Source organism: Natator depressus, chromosome 19, assembly GCF_965152275.1.
Source record: "Natator depressus isolate rNatDep1 chromosome 19, rNatDep2.hap1, whole genome shotgun sequence".
NCBI lineage: Eukaryota > Metazoa > Chordata > Testudines > Cheloniidae > Natator > Natator depressus.
The window spans coordinates 12,406,088-12,424,174 of NC_134252.1; the positions used below are offsets into that span (position 1 = coordinate 12,406,088).

General features: G+C 38.7%; 1 protein-coding gene across 27 annotated transcripts in view; it reads left to right on the forward strand.

The window, feature by feature from the left end:
• Nucleotides 1-18,087, forward strand: part of EPB41 (erythrocyte membrane protein band 4.1) — a 147,946-nt gene that overhangs the window by 89,152 nt on the left and 40,707 nt on the right. For 4 of the 27 annotated variants that reach the window (XM_074934365.1, XM_074934359.1, XM_074934368.1 and 1 more), the window contains 7 exons: nucleotides 1,090-1,215; nucleotides 3,074-3,288; nucleotides 6,096-6,152; nucleotides 6,269-6,310; nucleotides 7,164-7,226; nucleotides 10,315-10,494; nucleotides 12,211-12,261. In XM_074934365.1, the coding sequence (XP_074790466.1) occupies nucleotides 1,090-1,215; nucleotides 3,074-3,288; nucleotides 6,096-6,152; nucleotides 6,269-6,310; nucleotides 7,164-7,226; nucleotides 10,315-10,494; nucleotides 12,211-12,261 (734 nt within the window). Of the gene's footprint in view, nucleotides 1-1,089; nucleotides 1,216-3,073; nucleotides 3,289-6,095; nucleotides 6,153-6,268; nucleotides 6,311-7,163; nucleotides 7,227-10,314; nucleotides 10,495-12,210; nucleotides 12,262-12,642; nucleotides 12,787-13,608; nucleotides 13,873-18,087 lie in introns of those variants that run through there. The other 23 variants (XM_074934362.1, XM_074934371.1, XM_074934376.1 and 20 more) reach the window with 20 other exon arrangements.

Here is an 18,087-nt window from a genome sequence, read left to right on the forward strand (position 1 = left end):
TATACAAAGCCTAGAATTGTTCAAGTTGTGCTCTCCCTGACCTGTGGCAGCTGTCGTGCTGCACAGTTTGAGGAGTTAGATTACAGCCTCCTTTTTTCATCGCATTGCACTTGACTGCTATTCACTACTGATTCAGCCTCCCCTGGAGTCAGTTGCTCTTTCCAAGCCACTCCATTACTTCAAATAAACCTTTATTTGTCTTAAATAAAGGCAGATTACAGAAGTTGGAGTCTAACATAATGTAATAAAATAAAATGTAAAATAACTAGAAATATCACCTACTTGGATACTTTGGAAAAGGTTGATAAACTAGTAAACTAGCTCTGTGCTTAAATTACAGAATATCCAAATATTACCTCCTGCCATGTGGCAGGCAAAACCAGTTTCTCAGAGCCTTGCACTTTCAGCCTGCCAGCTGTGTCCGGATCACATGGTCCACAATTCTGTGTGTCAGCAGAGCTGCTCCTTCCCTTTGTAGGGAAATCATCGCTTTGTTCTCCCGTCACCCAGTCTTTGTTTGCAAGGTACCCGTTCCCTCCACTCTTTGGTCCTATCACATACAGCTCTGTGGATCAGAGTAGTGGCTTACTCCACCTCCAAACCATGTACATTGTCATTGCCCAATTGTAACGATTTCTCCACCCAGCTCTGTTGAGATGGACCTTTGTGAACGTATTGCCTCCCAGGCACTGAATCAGTGCACACCTGGCAGTTAATTGTTTCCTTTCTCAGCCTGACCACTCTCATTTTATGTGGTTCTTCGTTATTATTCATAACAAGCTGTGCCTCTATAGCCAATACTATGCTGGGTACAGAAATACATTTTAAATATAACCTAGTAATCAAAGCAATTAGTATTTTATACATCAGATAAGTTATTATAAGCTGCCAAAGGAAACTATGAATTTTGTTCTCTCTCTCCCCCCATCCTCTTATCCCAAAGCATCATAAAATTAGTAGCATAATTTTGTGTGCTAATATTCAGACAAGGTTCCTGAAGAGAGGTGGTTCTTGCAAGTTTGCTCTTGGTAACTTCTCCTTTTCCATGAAGTCTTAGGTGGCATTTTAATGAATGCATAATTTTTTTAGTCATACATGTCCATGAAAATATTGAGATAAGCCCAATAGACGAAGATGAGGCGGAAGAGAAAGTGATGACGATGAAAGATCTAGAACTAGAGCCCAATTTTCTGGAACCAGTGCAAAAGGAGCCAGGTACAGTTGTGATGGCTTCTCACACCCGTGTGGTTTACATTTCCTTCTACTAAGTCTGACTCTGTTTGCTATCTCACAACTACCACATACAACTTCTCCAGTGTTTGTCATTTCTACAGTACAAGCAGTCTCAAGGCAGTGGTGCTAGATGAGATTGTGTCAAAAGGATGCCAGGTCAATACTAGGCACTTACTGATGCGTAGGAGTAATGTTTTTAGAGAAATGTCATACCTTGGATTAATATGTAACAGTGTGAAAATTAAGTAAACTTTGGTATCAACAAGTTTGTGCACTTGATTGCCAGTAAAATTGTGTTGGCAGTTTTCTTGCATTTTTCTGTTGGTCTGCTATTTGTATTGGTCAAATACATACATTATTTCTTCATTTTTTATTTGATAGACAAAGACAAAAAGCATTTAATACCTTTTTGAATGAGAGGCAAAACAGGGATTAGCGGATATCTAAACATACAGACTATGATCCTTAAATCTGAAAATTTCTGATGTCTTGGGTCTAGCTGGGTGAACTGTAGTAAATTAGTATTAGCTTGGACAAAGTACCAAGTGTGCATTGCCCTATTTTGAGACATAGGCGTGGGAACTAGGGGTGCGGGGGTGGAAGGGTGCTGCAGCACCCCCAGGTTTTAGGTGGGGCTTGGCTCCTGGCCCCACGCATGGGCTCCCAGCCCGGGGTCCCGGCTGCTGGCCCTGCTTCTAGGGTCCCAGCTGCCAGCCCCAGCCTCAGCCCCCTTACCCCTGTCTGGGTCCCCCTCTCCAGGAGTCATGGCCCTGCTCCTGGCCCCAGTTCCGGGGAGGAGGGGGGGGAGGGGCACAGAGTGAGGTAAGAGGGCTGGCTTTCAGCACCCCCACTGTTAAAAATGTTCCAGCGCCACTGATTTGAACCAGTAGTTGACTTCATGAATATGAGCTTATGTCAAACTGAATTTATTATTTCAGATAATGGGAAGAAGTTTAATTGGATAACCGTAAAAATTAATACGTTATTGTGGGTATAGAAATTGCTTAGTGAATTGTTCGGGGTTTGCTTTGACATAAAGGATCAGTTTGACCACCTATTCCTAAATGTGTAAGGATTTTTAGAAACTAGATAGCTCAGAACTAGAACTGGGGAAGGAAGAGGGCTGGTGAGTTTTGCATGTACCTGATGCTTATATGTGAGGCTTGTCATCCTTCTGCTAACAAACACAAGTTTGAAGCATATATGTTCAGTGCTGCACCTTTCACCAATTGGGAAATGATGGGTATCGTTCCTCAACAGTGACTCCTCTTATGGCAGGGGAAATCATCTGACATAAAAAGTAGAAGTCTGCTTTGAAAGCCAACTGGAGACTGCTGCTTGTCTGTAAAGCTTTATAACGAAATACCTAGTGATTTTTAATTGGCCAAAAGAAAATGCATAAATCTGATCCAGAGATAGTGAGGAGGTAGAGAATCTCAATGTCTGATTCAAAAACTTGTAAAGTTTCTGTTTGGGGATTTCACGGTGCGGTTAATACAAGTGATCACAGTTATAAACGTTTGTACTTTAAAGGTTTCATGGTGATAAACTTATATCAGTGGTGGTTGAAAGATCCAGAAACTCCTTGCGGGGTCACAAGTAAATTAGCATTTTTGGTGTGGCTTCTTTGCAGAGTGCAAGCTTGCTTTTTTACTTTCTGTACAATACCTATTATTAAAACTATAAGGAAAATAACCTCAACCTTTCTGTACTAAATGCACAAGCTGCTTTACTCCCTTTTTTTAAACTACAGTGCTCTAGTCTGGGAAGATTTTCCTAGTGATCTAGAAACATTATGCATTCTGAACCATGCCTTGACTCTTTCTTTTTCCCTGTTCAGCAGTAGCGGTGGTTACACCTGACCGAAGCCCACGGCCCACCTCTGCACCAGCCATTGCTCAGAGACATGTTGCTGAATCTACCCCATCAGCTGCATCAGATACCAAGGAAATAGTAGCAGTCTCTAAAGTGGAGAAGGAAGCTGTGGAAACTGAGGGAAAGCGTGAAGAAATGCTACCTGAGAAGGCCAAGATGGAGCCATCTGAAGTGGCCAAGGTACGCTAGCCTCAGAATTACCATAAAGTGTTTATTTTGTGAGGACTGCAAGTGATTTTTGCTTTATATGGAATGCTAGCTCTAAAATAGCCTCAAATGGCAATGTTGCATTAGATGGGAAGGGGTAGAGAGGTATCTCATCCCTGTGTAGTCAGTGGACTGGGAATGGGATCCCCTCTAGCTAGTTGGTTGTGATTCCAGGAGAATACCTTTCCTGAACTTCAAGATACCATAAAAAATGTTACACTACATGTTATAGTTTTCATGTCTTAATTGTACCTAGGGCAGTACACTTTTTTTCAGGGATGGTCCTAAACAAATTAGCTGTTACCTGTTGATCACCTTAAAATGGTATGTACCACTGAGAATTAGCCCCATATACAACTGAATTTGTTCTTGTTAACTAGTAACGCGTTTTACTTCAGTGGAATGACCCGATATACACAATGTGAGAGAAGAACTGGGCCCAGAGTTTTCCAGCATTTATAGTGTAAAGTTAGGTTTCAGAGTAACAGCCGTGTTAGTCTGTATTCGCAAAAAGAAAAGTCCGATGAAGGGAGCTGTAGCTCACGAAAGCTTATGCTCAAATAAATTGGTTAGTCTCGAAGGTGCCACAAGTACTCCTTTTCTTTTATAGTGTAAAGTGTTGTTTTAATTGATTTGTTTTTCCTGGAGAGCTGTTAATGGACCTGACAGGCTGGCAGCTGGACTAAAATGCTGATTTATGAATATTGAAACACGTTTAGACTGTGTTGGATTTAATATTAAGTGGGACTACTTAAAAACTGGAAAGTTCAAATATCTGGTTCTTCTGAGAGTATTCCGTGTAAAATATAGATAGATAAAAATATAAGGCAGAATAGTATATGAAGAGGTATTCATCTTGTTTCAACACTAATATTTTAAAGTTTATTTTGAGAGAAGATAGCGGAAAATCTAGAGGCAAAGAGCGTAGATAGAGATTGCTTCCTGTCACTCTGAATATTGTACATTCTGTTTTCCCCATATTGTTGTATAGAGAACAAGTCTTGTATGGTAGATGTAGTTATAGTCCATGGAAGATCTATAGGTATAAAATAAGCACTTGAGGCATGAGGGAGGAGACAGTGCAATATCCTCACCAACCCCCCAAACAAGCCAAGAAATATTTATTTTCAGTCTTCAAGGAATCCCTGTAGAGATAATAACAATTCCTGTTGGTTGGAGAAAACTGGTGGCAAGCTGTTAACAGGGCCAAATTTGAACCTGGTTACATCTGGTCCTTCTCTGACTCAAATGAAGTTGCACCCACTTAAAACTGGCGAATTTGGCCCTTCAAAACCACAATTGCCTAACATAATCACAATGTCACATTTTCATTATGTGTTATCCTCTTTGTAGCTTCTTAACGTACAGTACTAAGTGTATTCCTTTTGATATCTAAGTGCCTCTCTTCCTTGCATAGTCATCTTGCCATATATCTATGTATATAAAAACACACATAAGAGATGAACAAATCAGTTAGTCAACAGGACCTTCTATATGATTAACGGAACACAACTTTTGGTGACACCACTGGTTAAAATTGTCAGTGGCTGTTGCCAATAGCTAAGACCTCTGAGCTGCCTTTAGTCATAAAGGCACAGAACAGGAGCACTGAGTCATTGAGGATGAGTGACGAAGACTAATGGAGTCTTGCAGATAATTGAAACATTGTAAAACATCTTAATGCCACTCAACAGTTAAATTTAAAATAATTCCATTCACCCAGTCCCTCATTTATCCGACAGATTTTTCAAGTATTTACAATATTAGATTTACTTTGGCACTTGGTGTAGAAAGAATTCTTGTAAAATCCTGTAGACCCTAGAAGCTGCTAAACTGCTCCATAATCTAATCTAGTCTTGGGTTAATCACCTGTTTCTTTATCCTTGCATATATAACTATTTTTGCCTTGTGGCAACCAATCTTTGTAATGTTTCCTGTATTTGTACTTTATCCCATTTCAACATTCTTCCTGCATTGTGGTGGTGGTATTGCTATTTCAACAGGCCCGTCAAGGTAATCTTTCCAAAGTTACTTCAGTGATAACCTAGCAGGAGGTGCAGTTTTATTTGAACGATTCTTGGTCTTTATCCTGCCTATCAAATGTAAGCACGCCACCTCTGTTACAGCCTGGATTGCTAGGTGAATTGGATGAATTGAATTCCTTTTAACTTTGAAAAGCTTTGAAAGTATTGGTTATTAGCTCTGCAGTTAAGGGGAATGGAAGACTCAGATCCAGTGCTTCTGGTAGGTCAATTGGCTGACAAATGTAAATACATACTTATAGACAAGTGTATGGCCTGTGTTATACAGGGGGTCGGACTAGATGATCACCATGAAAGAACATCTTTATTTTTTGTCTTTGAAAAGTTGTATGTCTATTAATTTGAACATGTCACTTTTGACAGTGATCTCATTGGGGTATCAAATTGTAGATAAGCTTTGGAAACATTGGCTTACAAATATCCTTAAAACAAAAAAGCCTATCTTTGGTAGAACTATTAAATAAATGCTCTTTGGGGTCTTTTAAAACACTGATGTCAGTTTTACTTTCAGGTTTAGAAATGTGATGTTGAACTGACAAATTGCCACTGTTAGTTTTGTTAACCCTCTTCAAAAGACTGCACGCTGACTCCCGCACGTGGACTTCCCGCATGCGGACTCCTCCCGCACGCTGCCATGCTTCAAAACCAACCTCATATTTCAGCTGTGTTTTGAAACTAAGTGGTTTCCAAAAATCTACTAACAAGAAATGTTTTTACCACTTTATTTCTTAAATGTAGGTGGGGAAAACACACATGGAGGTCACATTGCCTACCACAAATGGTGACCAGCCCCAGGTTTGTGCTGATAATTATCAGTTAGGTTTTTCACATTTTTTTAAAAAGATTGTAAAATGAAGGTTCAACATAACTAAATAAACCAACATTTTTTGTTTTTTATCACTGCAAAACAGCAGCCTGCAGAAAAAGAGGAAGGTCCGACAAGAGTGAGGAAGGTTAGCCGATTTACACCTTCACCGAGCAAAATTCCCATGTCACTTATGCATACTTAACATATTTAAAAAGACAGTGCTCCAATTTCTTCATGTGCTTTGATTTTTTAATCTGCAAGTATATGTTCGTTTTCAAAACAGTTCAGCTTTTTGTCAATCTGAGATTGTTAAATAAATCTCTGCTAAAGAACTTCTTAGTGAGAAACATACTCTGTTTCAAATATGAATTGTGTTTCACAGTTCTGTACAGAAATAAAGCTAGTAACAAGCACAAGAAAATTGTACATTGAACGTTCCAGGAGATGCAAAAACTTAAGCATTTATAGTTTTATGGGGTACTTGACAGGGAAAATATGTAAAACACTGAAGGTATTTCAAGTATATTGATTGTAGTACACATTTTATTAAAATGCTTTTTAAAGGCTTGGAAGCATTGGAAAAACTACACGTACAATACCATTTAATGCAGCACCATACACACTTCATTATCAGGAAGTTGAAAATGTCTTAATCTTTGCAAGTCCTCCATAGAAAATGTTGAACACTTATTTGCTGAGAACAGGATGCCTTTGTTGTAGCAATGCAAATAAGCCAATGAAACTCTGGGAACTGTCTCTTTAAATTAAACTCATTACATTATTCCATTGTTCATGAGCAAGGTCCTCCATTTCTTGGTGGTGACTGTTCCTACACATGTTCTTGTGGTTTTATGGCCCATCCCATATTGGCACAATGCTGCGCTCCAAACATTTATTTAACATTTTTTTATTTGCCAATTTGCGATTCCCGCAAGAACAACACTTTAATTTTTTGTGCTTTTCTTTTTTTTGTTCCCCCCTTTCTTTCATTTTCACAGAAAAGATCAAAGAAACTAGATGGTGAAAACATTTATATCAGGCATAGCAATTTAATGTTGGAGGTTTGTATGAATTTGACGCTTATTTCAGTTGCGTTTGCCTGGACCTTCTGCATTCTTTGCTGAACTCTTTTTCTTCCTCCTCTGCTGCTGAATTTGTTTTTGCATGCTGTTGCATGAAGACTTTTAAAAAATACGCTTTTGCATGTCAGCAATAAACATGACGATGTGCTGTCATTTCTCCTACCTTTTTTGGTTTTCATTCTTTCATGCTTACCAGAAAAATATATGATTGGGATAGTCCGGTGATAAATCTGTTTCTAGCATCCTAGTGACTTTATAGCATGTTTTTTTCCTTCAGTCCACAAATAGGAAATCTCTGCACTGGTACTCAGAATAACATGAATCACACAGGATGCAAGTATAGAGAGAGAGAGAGAGTCTCTCTCTCTCTCTCTCTCTCTCCTTGACTGGGCCAAGGAGAATGGAATCAAGGATGAATCACAATTGAGAACATAAAAACGAGACTGACAGTAAAGCCGCGAGCTGTATAAACTACACAGCAATCTTGTTCAGCATTCTTCAGGAGGTCTCGTGACACTATTGCTTGCTCACAGTAATGTTAGATGAGGCCTTTTTTACTTTCCAGAGAACTGCCAATAGAATTTACCATCATTGTTGCTGTAATTTTTCTCTAACCACTTTCCTGCTCTAATGTATTCTAGGAAACATAGAGTTCTCCTCCATTGGAACAACCCAGTAGCAAGTCCCCTGGTGTCTGATGTAATTACTATCCCTAGCAAAGTGTGTCCTTGAATGCACTTCAGTATGCTACTGCTCAGCTGACAGTTGCCATGTATTCTGAAAGTGCTAGGGTGTATTCTGTCATTTCATGCACAGGTGTAGATCTTGGATAGTCTGCTTTATGCACTGAAACTTAAAATTTAGAGGGCTCCCATGCAAACAAGATCTCGAAGACTGGAACGTTCCAATCATATATTTATACATTGTTACGGAGGACACTTTGTGGCTTCTGGTACTGACTCTTTCTGTGTGTTGTGTTTCTATTAACAATTACAGCTTCAGCAGCTGATAGGGGTTTTCTCAGCAGTTGTTTTTGAAAATGAAATATACTAATTGCCTTTTTTTAAATCTTAATTTAAAGCTTTGTGGCTTTTGGTTTCTGACTGCTACAATTTTAAGCTTTTGGACATCAGTAAAATGGTCAACAGGAGTCATCTACAGTCAGAGTGCAATGAGGATTTCACCTACCATTTGTTTAGGCCATGCATAAGCTAATTGTTTATCTATTCTCAATGAAAATTTATATTTCTTAAATGGCTTTTTCCTGCTAGTGTGGAACTTGGCTCTGGCACATGTATTGTGTGCTCCAGTGTGCTTCATTTTGCCCCAGCCTCCTCCACCTTTTACTGTCTTCCCCTGCCACCCGAAACACTTTTGTTACAGGTGTTCACAGACCCTCAGCTAGAAATGGGCGACTAAAAAGGTTGTGATGCCTATTGTTTCTTCCTTTTTATTCTGTGTATTTGGCAGATCAGATTAAATCCAGCAGACTGGCTGAGTGCAGGAAAATGTTCTTGAACTGTTTTTATTGAAAACTGTTACTGCTTCAGATCTTGAACTTCTGTGCTTCATAAATTTATAAAAAAGGGGAATAGGAAAAATGTGTAATTATTAGAGTGCTTTGCTCATTAAAAGAGGCGTACAAGAGCAATTCAAACTTCTGTGGGATACATCTTGCTAACTTTAGTTTCCACGTTAATACTATTCTGGCAGGGGAAGTCCAAATGTGAACAAAGTGCTTCTTACCGGTCCAGGCTAAACAAGAGGAGTGATCTTTGTGTTCTTTCAATCCAGGATCCGTGGCAGGGCTCCTCTGCATGTGTTGCTGATTCCAGCTTCTGAGCTTACCATGGAGTCTTCAACAGTCTTATTCATGCTTTTTCTAACTAGCAGGCACTGATCTCATGTTTTCATGTGGGACAAAAGATAAAACTATTGGTTCCCCATGGATACGCCAAAAGAGAAAGCTATATTAATTAAGCACACTTTTATCCCTGCTAGCTGAAGGCAGTCTGTCTTTGGTAAGCGTGCAGGGTCACGGGACTGGGTGACCAGACAACAGAGTAGCCTCTTGTGACAGGTATTAATTTAAAGCAAATGCAAGCAATCTAGTCTTGCATAAGAAAGTGACTTAATAGGTTGAAAAACAATTGAATGTATAGAGAATAGAATTTGCAAAATCAGATTTGCCAATGACTCTGTTTTGCTTGGTTTTTGCACTGTCTTGAAATGTCTTTGTTTAGCTTAAGCCTGTTTTATTCAAAAGGCTTTGTTTTAAACAAACTCTGTTTTTACTTGCAAGGCGAGGCTGTTTTTGAATGAGTTAGTTGAATAATGGACTTGTGTTGAAGTCTGTGCATTTATGCTGCAACCTGGCATCACAGAATAAAGAGTTAGCATTTTTCCATACCCTTATCATTTTAGCTTGGGTGCACTGGTTACTCTGACATAAAGTAGATGCTCAGTTAGTTTTAGGAGTCATTTTCTCATCTCACATTTTGTTAACTAGTGTGAAACCACCTGTATAGTTCCTGGAAGGAATGAGGTGTGGGCAAAGAAGGTTATGAGGTTGCTTTTTTAAAGATAACTTCATCTGGGAGGGGAAGAAGTGGAAACTAGAAACAAACTCTTAAAAATGTTAACAGCATATGTGAGCTTCCCTTAGATATTCAGGGTTAATGGAAGAACAACAAAAGAAGGAAAACATGCAGTGAAGAGTATGAAATCAAATGGTCAGGGTTCTTTTAGTTCTGTATCTTGATATTTTAAATCCTCTTTAGGTGAAAATTCAGGTGTTTAGACTATAATCTCTTTTGCTGAAGTAAAAGATGACTGTCAGGTCTCACTGCTAGAGGGGCAGACATCTTCCATATAATTAAAATGTGTACCTCAATCTGAGGATAGAATAAAGGGGAGGAGAATATTCCCTTATATGTTTACAGAGTGAGTGCAGCTAATGGAAATTGGGAACAACTTTGAGTGCAGCTTGCTATCTGGCAGCACAGGCAATTTTAGATTGCCTCTCTTTATGTGCATCTTCATTTGATTTTTTTTTTTTAAATCATAGGAACTAGATAAAACTCAAGAAGAAATAAAGAAACATCATGCTAACATCAGTGAGCTGAAGAAGAACTTTATGGAGTCCGTCCCCGAGTCCCGGCCTAGTGAATGGGATAAGCGCCTGTCTACTCACTCCCCCTTCAGAACATTTAACGTCAATGGGCAGGTCCCCACCGGAGTGGAAGGAGTGAGTACTTATGAAATGTGGTATTGACTGATTTTATATTGTAGCAACTAAATACTGACGTTAAATGAACATCTTTAAATAGCTGAGGACTAAACTTGGCTCATCTTATATTTCTGGTTGGGGACATTTCAGATGTCTTTTTTGGTGGGTTTTAAGAACAGCATTGTTGCTGAGGGTATTCTTTTATTTTTTTAAGCTTAAATCACAATTCTTTTGTGATACAGTATAAAACAATATTGGAGCTTCCTATCTGGCTTTGTAGCAACATTGCTGCAACTAGAACTTTGTTTTCTTGCTATCAGTTTCAGCATTACAAGAGCACAGACTTAAATAGTTATGTTGGGATCTGATTTATTCAAAATACAGGTGGGGGTAAATCTTACCTTCCAAAATAGAAAATGTCAAAATTGATGTGGATTGTAATTTTAAATTTTAGCTTCAAGGATATTATCACAAGCCATGGAGGAAAAAAAATTATGTATTTTGGATGATGCCTCTAAGAACCAAAAGTTACAAGGCTTGATAAGCCGGAGAGGAACCTTGTTAAGAGAATTTTTTATGTAACTTGGCCCTGATCTTGCGTCAGGATCTGCCCGTGTGCACTCATATTCCAGTGAGATGTCTTACTAACATCAGTGGGTCTCCTCACGGGCACTGGTGTATACAAGGGGTTGGGCTTGGTAGAAACATAATTGCTTTTTAGGGAAGTGTTATCCATATTTGTAGCAGTTATGCACATTCATAGGCCTCTTGTTTAGTTGCATAACATAAGAATGTTACTACTTTTCAATACAAGTAAGCTGGAGAAGCCAAGATATCAGTCAGTCTGCTGTCTGGTCTCTTCGTTACCGGTAGTCAGTATCTTACTGGGATGGGCCCTTTCATATTACTACTGCTGTTACTTAACTCATAATTAAAGCTCCTAGATCAAACTAATTACAATTTCTTGAACAATGATAGTTATTTGTCTTAAAGGGAGGGAGTGAAATCCAGCTCCATTGAAATCAGTGCCAAAGCTTTCACTGGTTTCAGTAGGCCCAGGATTTCACCTCTCCGCCCCTCTCACCTCGCCTCCAACTGCTGTGGAGACTGTTTTTCTTTGCTTGACTTTTAAACCATGCAAGTGTGGAAATTTTAACATGGAATAATCTGGGGGGAGGAGGAGGAAGTTGCCAATTAATTTATTAAACACATGAAGCCACTTTACAGTTTGATTAATGAACTTTATTTTAAGAAGCCTTTCTGCAGGATGCTTTCCAGTAGAGATGGTGCAGGGGTCTCCACCCGTAAGAGTATTTCACAAGACGGGAATAGTGTGTGCTTACCAACCTGCAACTACAGTGGTTTGCTAGCAATTCTTTAACACTGTACTAAGGGTGGTGCCAGCCCTATGTGCATCACTTCACTGATACCTGTCTCTGGAAGTTCCACCATCTGTGACATGATCTTTCTGAAAATGGCATTTCAGTGAAGGTGATTTATGATCATAACATGAGACACCTGCAGGAAGGCACATGGATAGTATTTTAGTTTGCCTTCACGTCATTATCAAATGTATAGGAAAGATAAATTTGAATGTAATATAATTCTTTTTGCTGATGTACCATTATATTATTGTTGCAAAAATCATGGCATTCTATATGGGGTTATCTTTCTACTATTCCTGTATCTTACATTACCAGACAACTGAACTTTACATACTTTGTGTATGTCCAGGTCAAGAAAGCCACTGTCCTATCCTCTGAAAGAAGGGTTGGTGGGCCAGAGGTAAAGCTGCTGTTATGACATGTGCTTCTGAACCAGAAATTTGCTATTGTAATGGCACTAAGCAAAAACTCAACAGCAGCTGCTGAGTAACATATTTTTTTTTTTTTTTTGGCAACATTAACTCACAACCCCCTGACCTAACACCTTAAAGGATTTGCACTGCTGCAGCTTTTGCAGCTTTCAATTTGCTTATTTCGGCGCATGGCTGGTTGAAAAGCTGCATGAAGATGTAACCGTGTATTCGGAAAGAAAAACTATTATGAAAGTTTAACAGTACCCTGTTCTTTTTATGTTGTCTTCCCTTCCTTTCTTTTCCGTTTTGTTTTTTGTTTTAATAATCATGTTACTCTTGCATTTTATTTTATTTCTTTTGCTGCCCAGTCCCCCAGCTACTTTCTCCCTGATACTCATCACTTAAGGGTGTGCAAAGAACCAGTCCCAAAATACAAGACTGATCAAAGGAGGTTGGATCAACTGAGAGAGCTTAGGGCCAAATTTTTTCTTTCGTAGATGTACTGGGGTTGACCATGCTTGGCCAACTGAAAGGATGGAAAGCATTTCTTGAATAAACTGCAATAAAATTTTCCCAAACATTTTTCACAAGTGCTAAAGCATTTGTATGATACTGTGTTCATTATAATTTCACATTCTTTAGATTCTGAAGACTCAGATGCACTAAAATGTAAAACAAAATCCAGGGAGTTTGGAATGTTACTACTAAAAACATTCATATTCCATACTCCTGATTTCTAAGGGATTGAATATTTTGCATTCATAACTACAATATCATTTTGAAAAAAGTGGAAATTTTGATACTAACTTCATTTGCAAAATTTTTAAAACTTTCAAAACAAGATTTTATCATCTGCATTAAAATCTAGATGTCAAACCTTATGAACTAATGTCACTTTTAAGGCCAGTATAGTGCAGGAAGTTATAAAAGACTGCATTTTTTATACTACCATTTCTATTTGTAATACAACAAAATTAACTTTTCTCAACCATTTCAATTGTGGAACACTTAAGTACTAGATTTTAAATTATCCTTCTCTCAAAGGGAAATTGTGACCACACGTGAACATGGCCCTAAGATTAGTGGATTTTATGGAGATGATCATATTCAGAAGCTAAGCTAGAGGATATTACTGAAGTGCTTCTATCCTGATTTGAGCCTCCACAGAATTTGTCCTTCACAGCAGTTTGCCAATTTAGTAATAAAATATTGATCAGAGCCTCTGGAATACCTGTCCTAACACTTTGTACATCCCTAAGTACCATTTTGAGCACTTCCCATCTGTCATTTTTGTTCATCTCTCTGTCTTTCTTGATCTTCTACCACGAAAGCAGACACAGGAACGTCCTCTGTTAGTACAGGATGAAGACAAAATAAAAAAGCAGATGCCTACTGAGACAGCATTGCCCCAGCAAGCAAAAGAAGACATTCTTCCAAAGGTTTCTATTCCAATTCCTGAGGAGCAGAAATCACTCAAAAAGTGCCACCTATACTCTAGTACTTTTCCTTCTCCGCACATTCCCTTTATGGTGTCCCTTTTTGTGATCCTTGCACTAACTGTGTGGTGGTTGGTCTTTCTGTGATTGGAAACAGGGTGCCTAATTGAAACCTCCATGACCACAGCTCTTGAATTGTTGACTGCATCTTCTACTGTGTCTTCTGTGTGTTGCCTTCTGATCTCCGTAGTTCATTGTCCTATGAGCACTCTGCAACTATGTTTTTGATCATAATATTTTGCTTGGTACAGTGTATGATTTGGGATTCTAAAGGAGTGGCAATGGGTTGCCAGACCTGCAGTAATGCACTGAAATTTGAGCCTTGGTGATCCATAGACTAAATTTTAAAACGCATGTTACCCATTGAGTACCTATGTGAAAGTCTTTAGCACTGAAGTGGACATGCTGATGGTGGCTATTTTGCTTCTGTACACTTCAAAGACTTCTTGCACAGCAGTTTACGAAAAGACTTGATTGAAGATTACTCTTATTCTTAAACCCAGCACTTGCGTACATTTATAGCATTTATGGTGGGGAAAATTCAGTCTCAAATATTTATTCAAAAGACTTAAGATCATTCACAACAGTGTACAGAGTCTGATCCATAACCACTCCTTTTCTAAGAAAACAGTATTAGCATACAAATAGCTTTTTTCTTTAATTTAAAAAAGGCTTGGTGTCAGTGGCTGTCTTAGGGATAATTCATATATGTACATAGGGACAGACTACTTCAACTGTCCCCTTTATAGAAAATCCTTTTCAGGTCTTACTACTGTCTTTGCACGAGCATCCCTGCTTATCTTTCATAGCTGAACTCTCCTCTGAATGAAAATACTGTCTAACTTTTGTTTTGGGGGAAAAAACCCTCATTAAAAGCAGTACTTATTTATTGTAAGGTTAAATTAATCTGTTTCCTGAATTTGACTCCATTGGTGCACTGTAGATATATGTTCTTTCAATTTGTGTTGAACTCACTGAAGTGTGTGTACTTATGGTCATATAAATGGAGGTAACATGCTGTTAAGTACACATCCTGTGTCTGCATGTTGACTAATAGTATTGTTGTTAAGTTTATCAAAACATGTAAAAGAGCAGTATGTCCAGATCATAATTGTAGTGTTAAAACAATTATTATTTTGACTTCTTTAACAAAACCTTTGCATGCTGCTTATTTTTTGTAGCACTTTTGTATATATCTGGATTATTTGGTTTAAAAGATCTATAATTAAGTTTAAACTTGACTGTATTGTTAATGATCCGGTTGTATGAGAGCCAAGATTTGATGCTCAGCTGGGCTGAGCAGACCTGGCTCAGAAAGTAGAGGTAAGATGGGACTCTTTCTCGTGGGCAGTTGCTTCTCAGTGTATATTAGTCAGGGGACAGAGATGAGCCAACCCTCTCGTTTCCCATTGTAATTTGCATTCTATTGCTTTCTCTAGCTTATGGGTGTAGAAATAATATTGCTGAGACCTGCCATCAGTATTCACACTAAGGGGCTATAAAAGAATGGAAGACACTTGGATGAAAGGGACTAAAATCTGTGTCTATATTTTTCTTTATAGATCTATGTACACAATGTTATTTTAGAAAGTTCATGTGTAAGTATACGTGTGGGTGGGTGTGCACATGTGCGTATGTACTGGGAAAAGAAAGGAGACAAATCTATTATGAGAGTGCATGGAATTGTGCACATGTTCTCCAGTAGGAGGATAATAGTGAACCTTCAAATATCCCATCTGCATCTCTATTTACGCTCATAAGTGCGTATACTGAGGCTCTCTGAACAGTGTCTCAGAACTTTAGCTAGGAAGAATCTAGTTAGTGAGTGAAACATTAGTTTTGTTTTTAATCTCATGAGAATGTTCATGATTTTGGCCAGTACTGCTTGAATACTTATGAGTTCAGATTAGCGCTCCCATTTGTGCCCCCAGGATTTTGCTTTGTGTTAATACTAGTTTAATTGAAAAGCATCATACCCTTTTAGTACCATAATCATAAACTTCCTATTAAAAACAAATTTGAACATTGTATTGATGCCAAACAGTATATACTGAAACAATAATAGACAGTTTTTCCTTTGTAACTATTTAAAAACATTAAAACTAAATTAAGCATTAAAGGTAACATTGATATACATCCACAGACTAAGGGGAAATGCCACTTCAAAAGAATCATGCACTGGATGGATCTAAAGAATAAGGCTCAGTAGGCAAATGAATGGAGAACCCCAATAGTAGGTCTCGTCGTGAAATTTAGGAGGATTCCCCTGAGGAAGTGAGAGGAAAGAGCAGTGGGGAAGCTGGAATTTGGATCAGTGGGTCAAAAGCTAAAGGGAGAACCTGAAATGGGAGCAGGGTGTTGAACGCTTCTGGTATATGAGTTCTTACCAGAATTGTTGTGGAAGAATTGGAAAGGACAAGATGTTAAAACTGAGACCCCAGGCTACTTAAAAAAAAAGTTTGCTTTTCACAGCACATCATCTCGGAAGTGAGGAGTAGTTGTGCCTTCACTCCCAGGCGTTAACTATTCTTGTACCCCCAAACCACTATAACTAGAAAAAAATACTTACCACTATGTTTAAAGAGCCATAGGCCTGAGATTAATATGGTGCTCTTGAAGATAGCTAGACTTGAGACAAATCAACTTCTCACAAGACTACTGTAGAAACTCCTGTTTAAAAAAAAAAAAAGAGAGAGAATACCCTGAAATAACTACAATAAATATCAATCATCACAAGGCCATGATTTCTACAGCCATATCTGCCTTGTCAAAAGGAACTAGGAAGGTGCATTCTTTGGGATCTTACCTAGAAAGAGGTTTGAACGTAGTGTTCAAGAGATCTATCGCTCTAGGACAAGAAGAGTTTACGTCCTTTTGTTCTATTCAGGTTGTCTCTGAACTTCCTAAATAAAACAATCTCTTTATCAAGTTAACTTTGAAATGAGACTGGTTTCTAACAGTAAAAGATCTTTGAACTGCATATGGATTCTGAGAGCCCCCCACATAATGTTTCTCAGCACTTAACTCCTATCTCTGAAGAGGACCTGAAGAAATTGAACAAGCTATTAATATCTTTTTAGCAATGTAGAGGTCAACTTATCATCCAAACACATTGTGAAGGTGCATGTCTTACATTAGATTAGATCTATACCTTTCAAACAAGTCTGTTTCTCACAGAAATACCTGGTAAATACTGCATTACTTTCAAGCATCCTTAGGATGTGGTCTTGTCCACATTTAAAAATTCATGGAGCCTTAACCTAGTATCCTAGAGTTGGCCTTTACGTTCACTTCCTGTAAGCCACCATCTTTCTGATCTGCTTTTTGAGTGAAGGAACATCAAGGAAGAGACTTAAAATTTTGCCTTCACTATGTATGAGGTCTTACCCTTTTCTTCCCTCCTCTTAGACTGGAGAGTCTTATGCTTCTTGGAATTCTAGATGGAGAGTAATTATAGTGTCAGAGACTGAAATTTTGTCCAGTCAAAATTGCAATGGATCTCTTGAAAATGTGTAGAAGTAGGTCTTCTGTGCTACATCTTCACCTATCCTGGAGAGACTCCCACCTATTTGTTTGCTTACAGGGCATATTTAAGTACAGTATTACCACAAAACCACCTTTTATGGTAAGGACAGTAAAATCCCACTTGCATATCCGTTCAGTATCTCAAGGTCCCTTTCAGCCCTGTATTTCTGTGATACATAATAAATCATATACACTTTGCTATGCTTATTGTCTTTCTGTGCTTTCCTTAAGGTCAACTTAAGATGCAGCATTGAAATAAAAACATTATATGAATAATACACATTTGTGTATATATTGTGGTAAACCCAGGACAAACATCTACAAAAGGGGGGGGGGGGGTTGTAATTAGTCCCCAGGGGATTAAAAGGCCCCTCCCTATCCACTGAGGAGAGAGAACCACAGGGCAATAAGGTTCAGCTGGAAAAGGGGTTGCTAGGGAACCAATTAGGTTCAGCTGACTCCAACTACCTGGGACATTTTTAAACCCTCTTCTGAGTGGGAGGAGTGAGAGGAGCAGGGAAGCTGCCAGTAGGCTGTTGGCAGCAAGACACCAAACCTTCCGAGTAGAGAGGCTGCACTCGCTCCCCAGAAGGGAAGGAAAACAAGCACAAGGGACTGACTGAGGAGAGGAGTAGCAGGACTCTGTGCCACCTATAAGGATTCGCCTTGCCCCAAACCTGAGTCTTCAAGGCTAAAAAGGACTGAGCCTACTGAGGCGAACAAGGTATTTTGCCACAATATAAAGAGTTCTGTACGCTTAATGTAGTACAAAATGACAGTTTTAAATAGCTT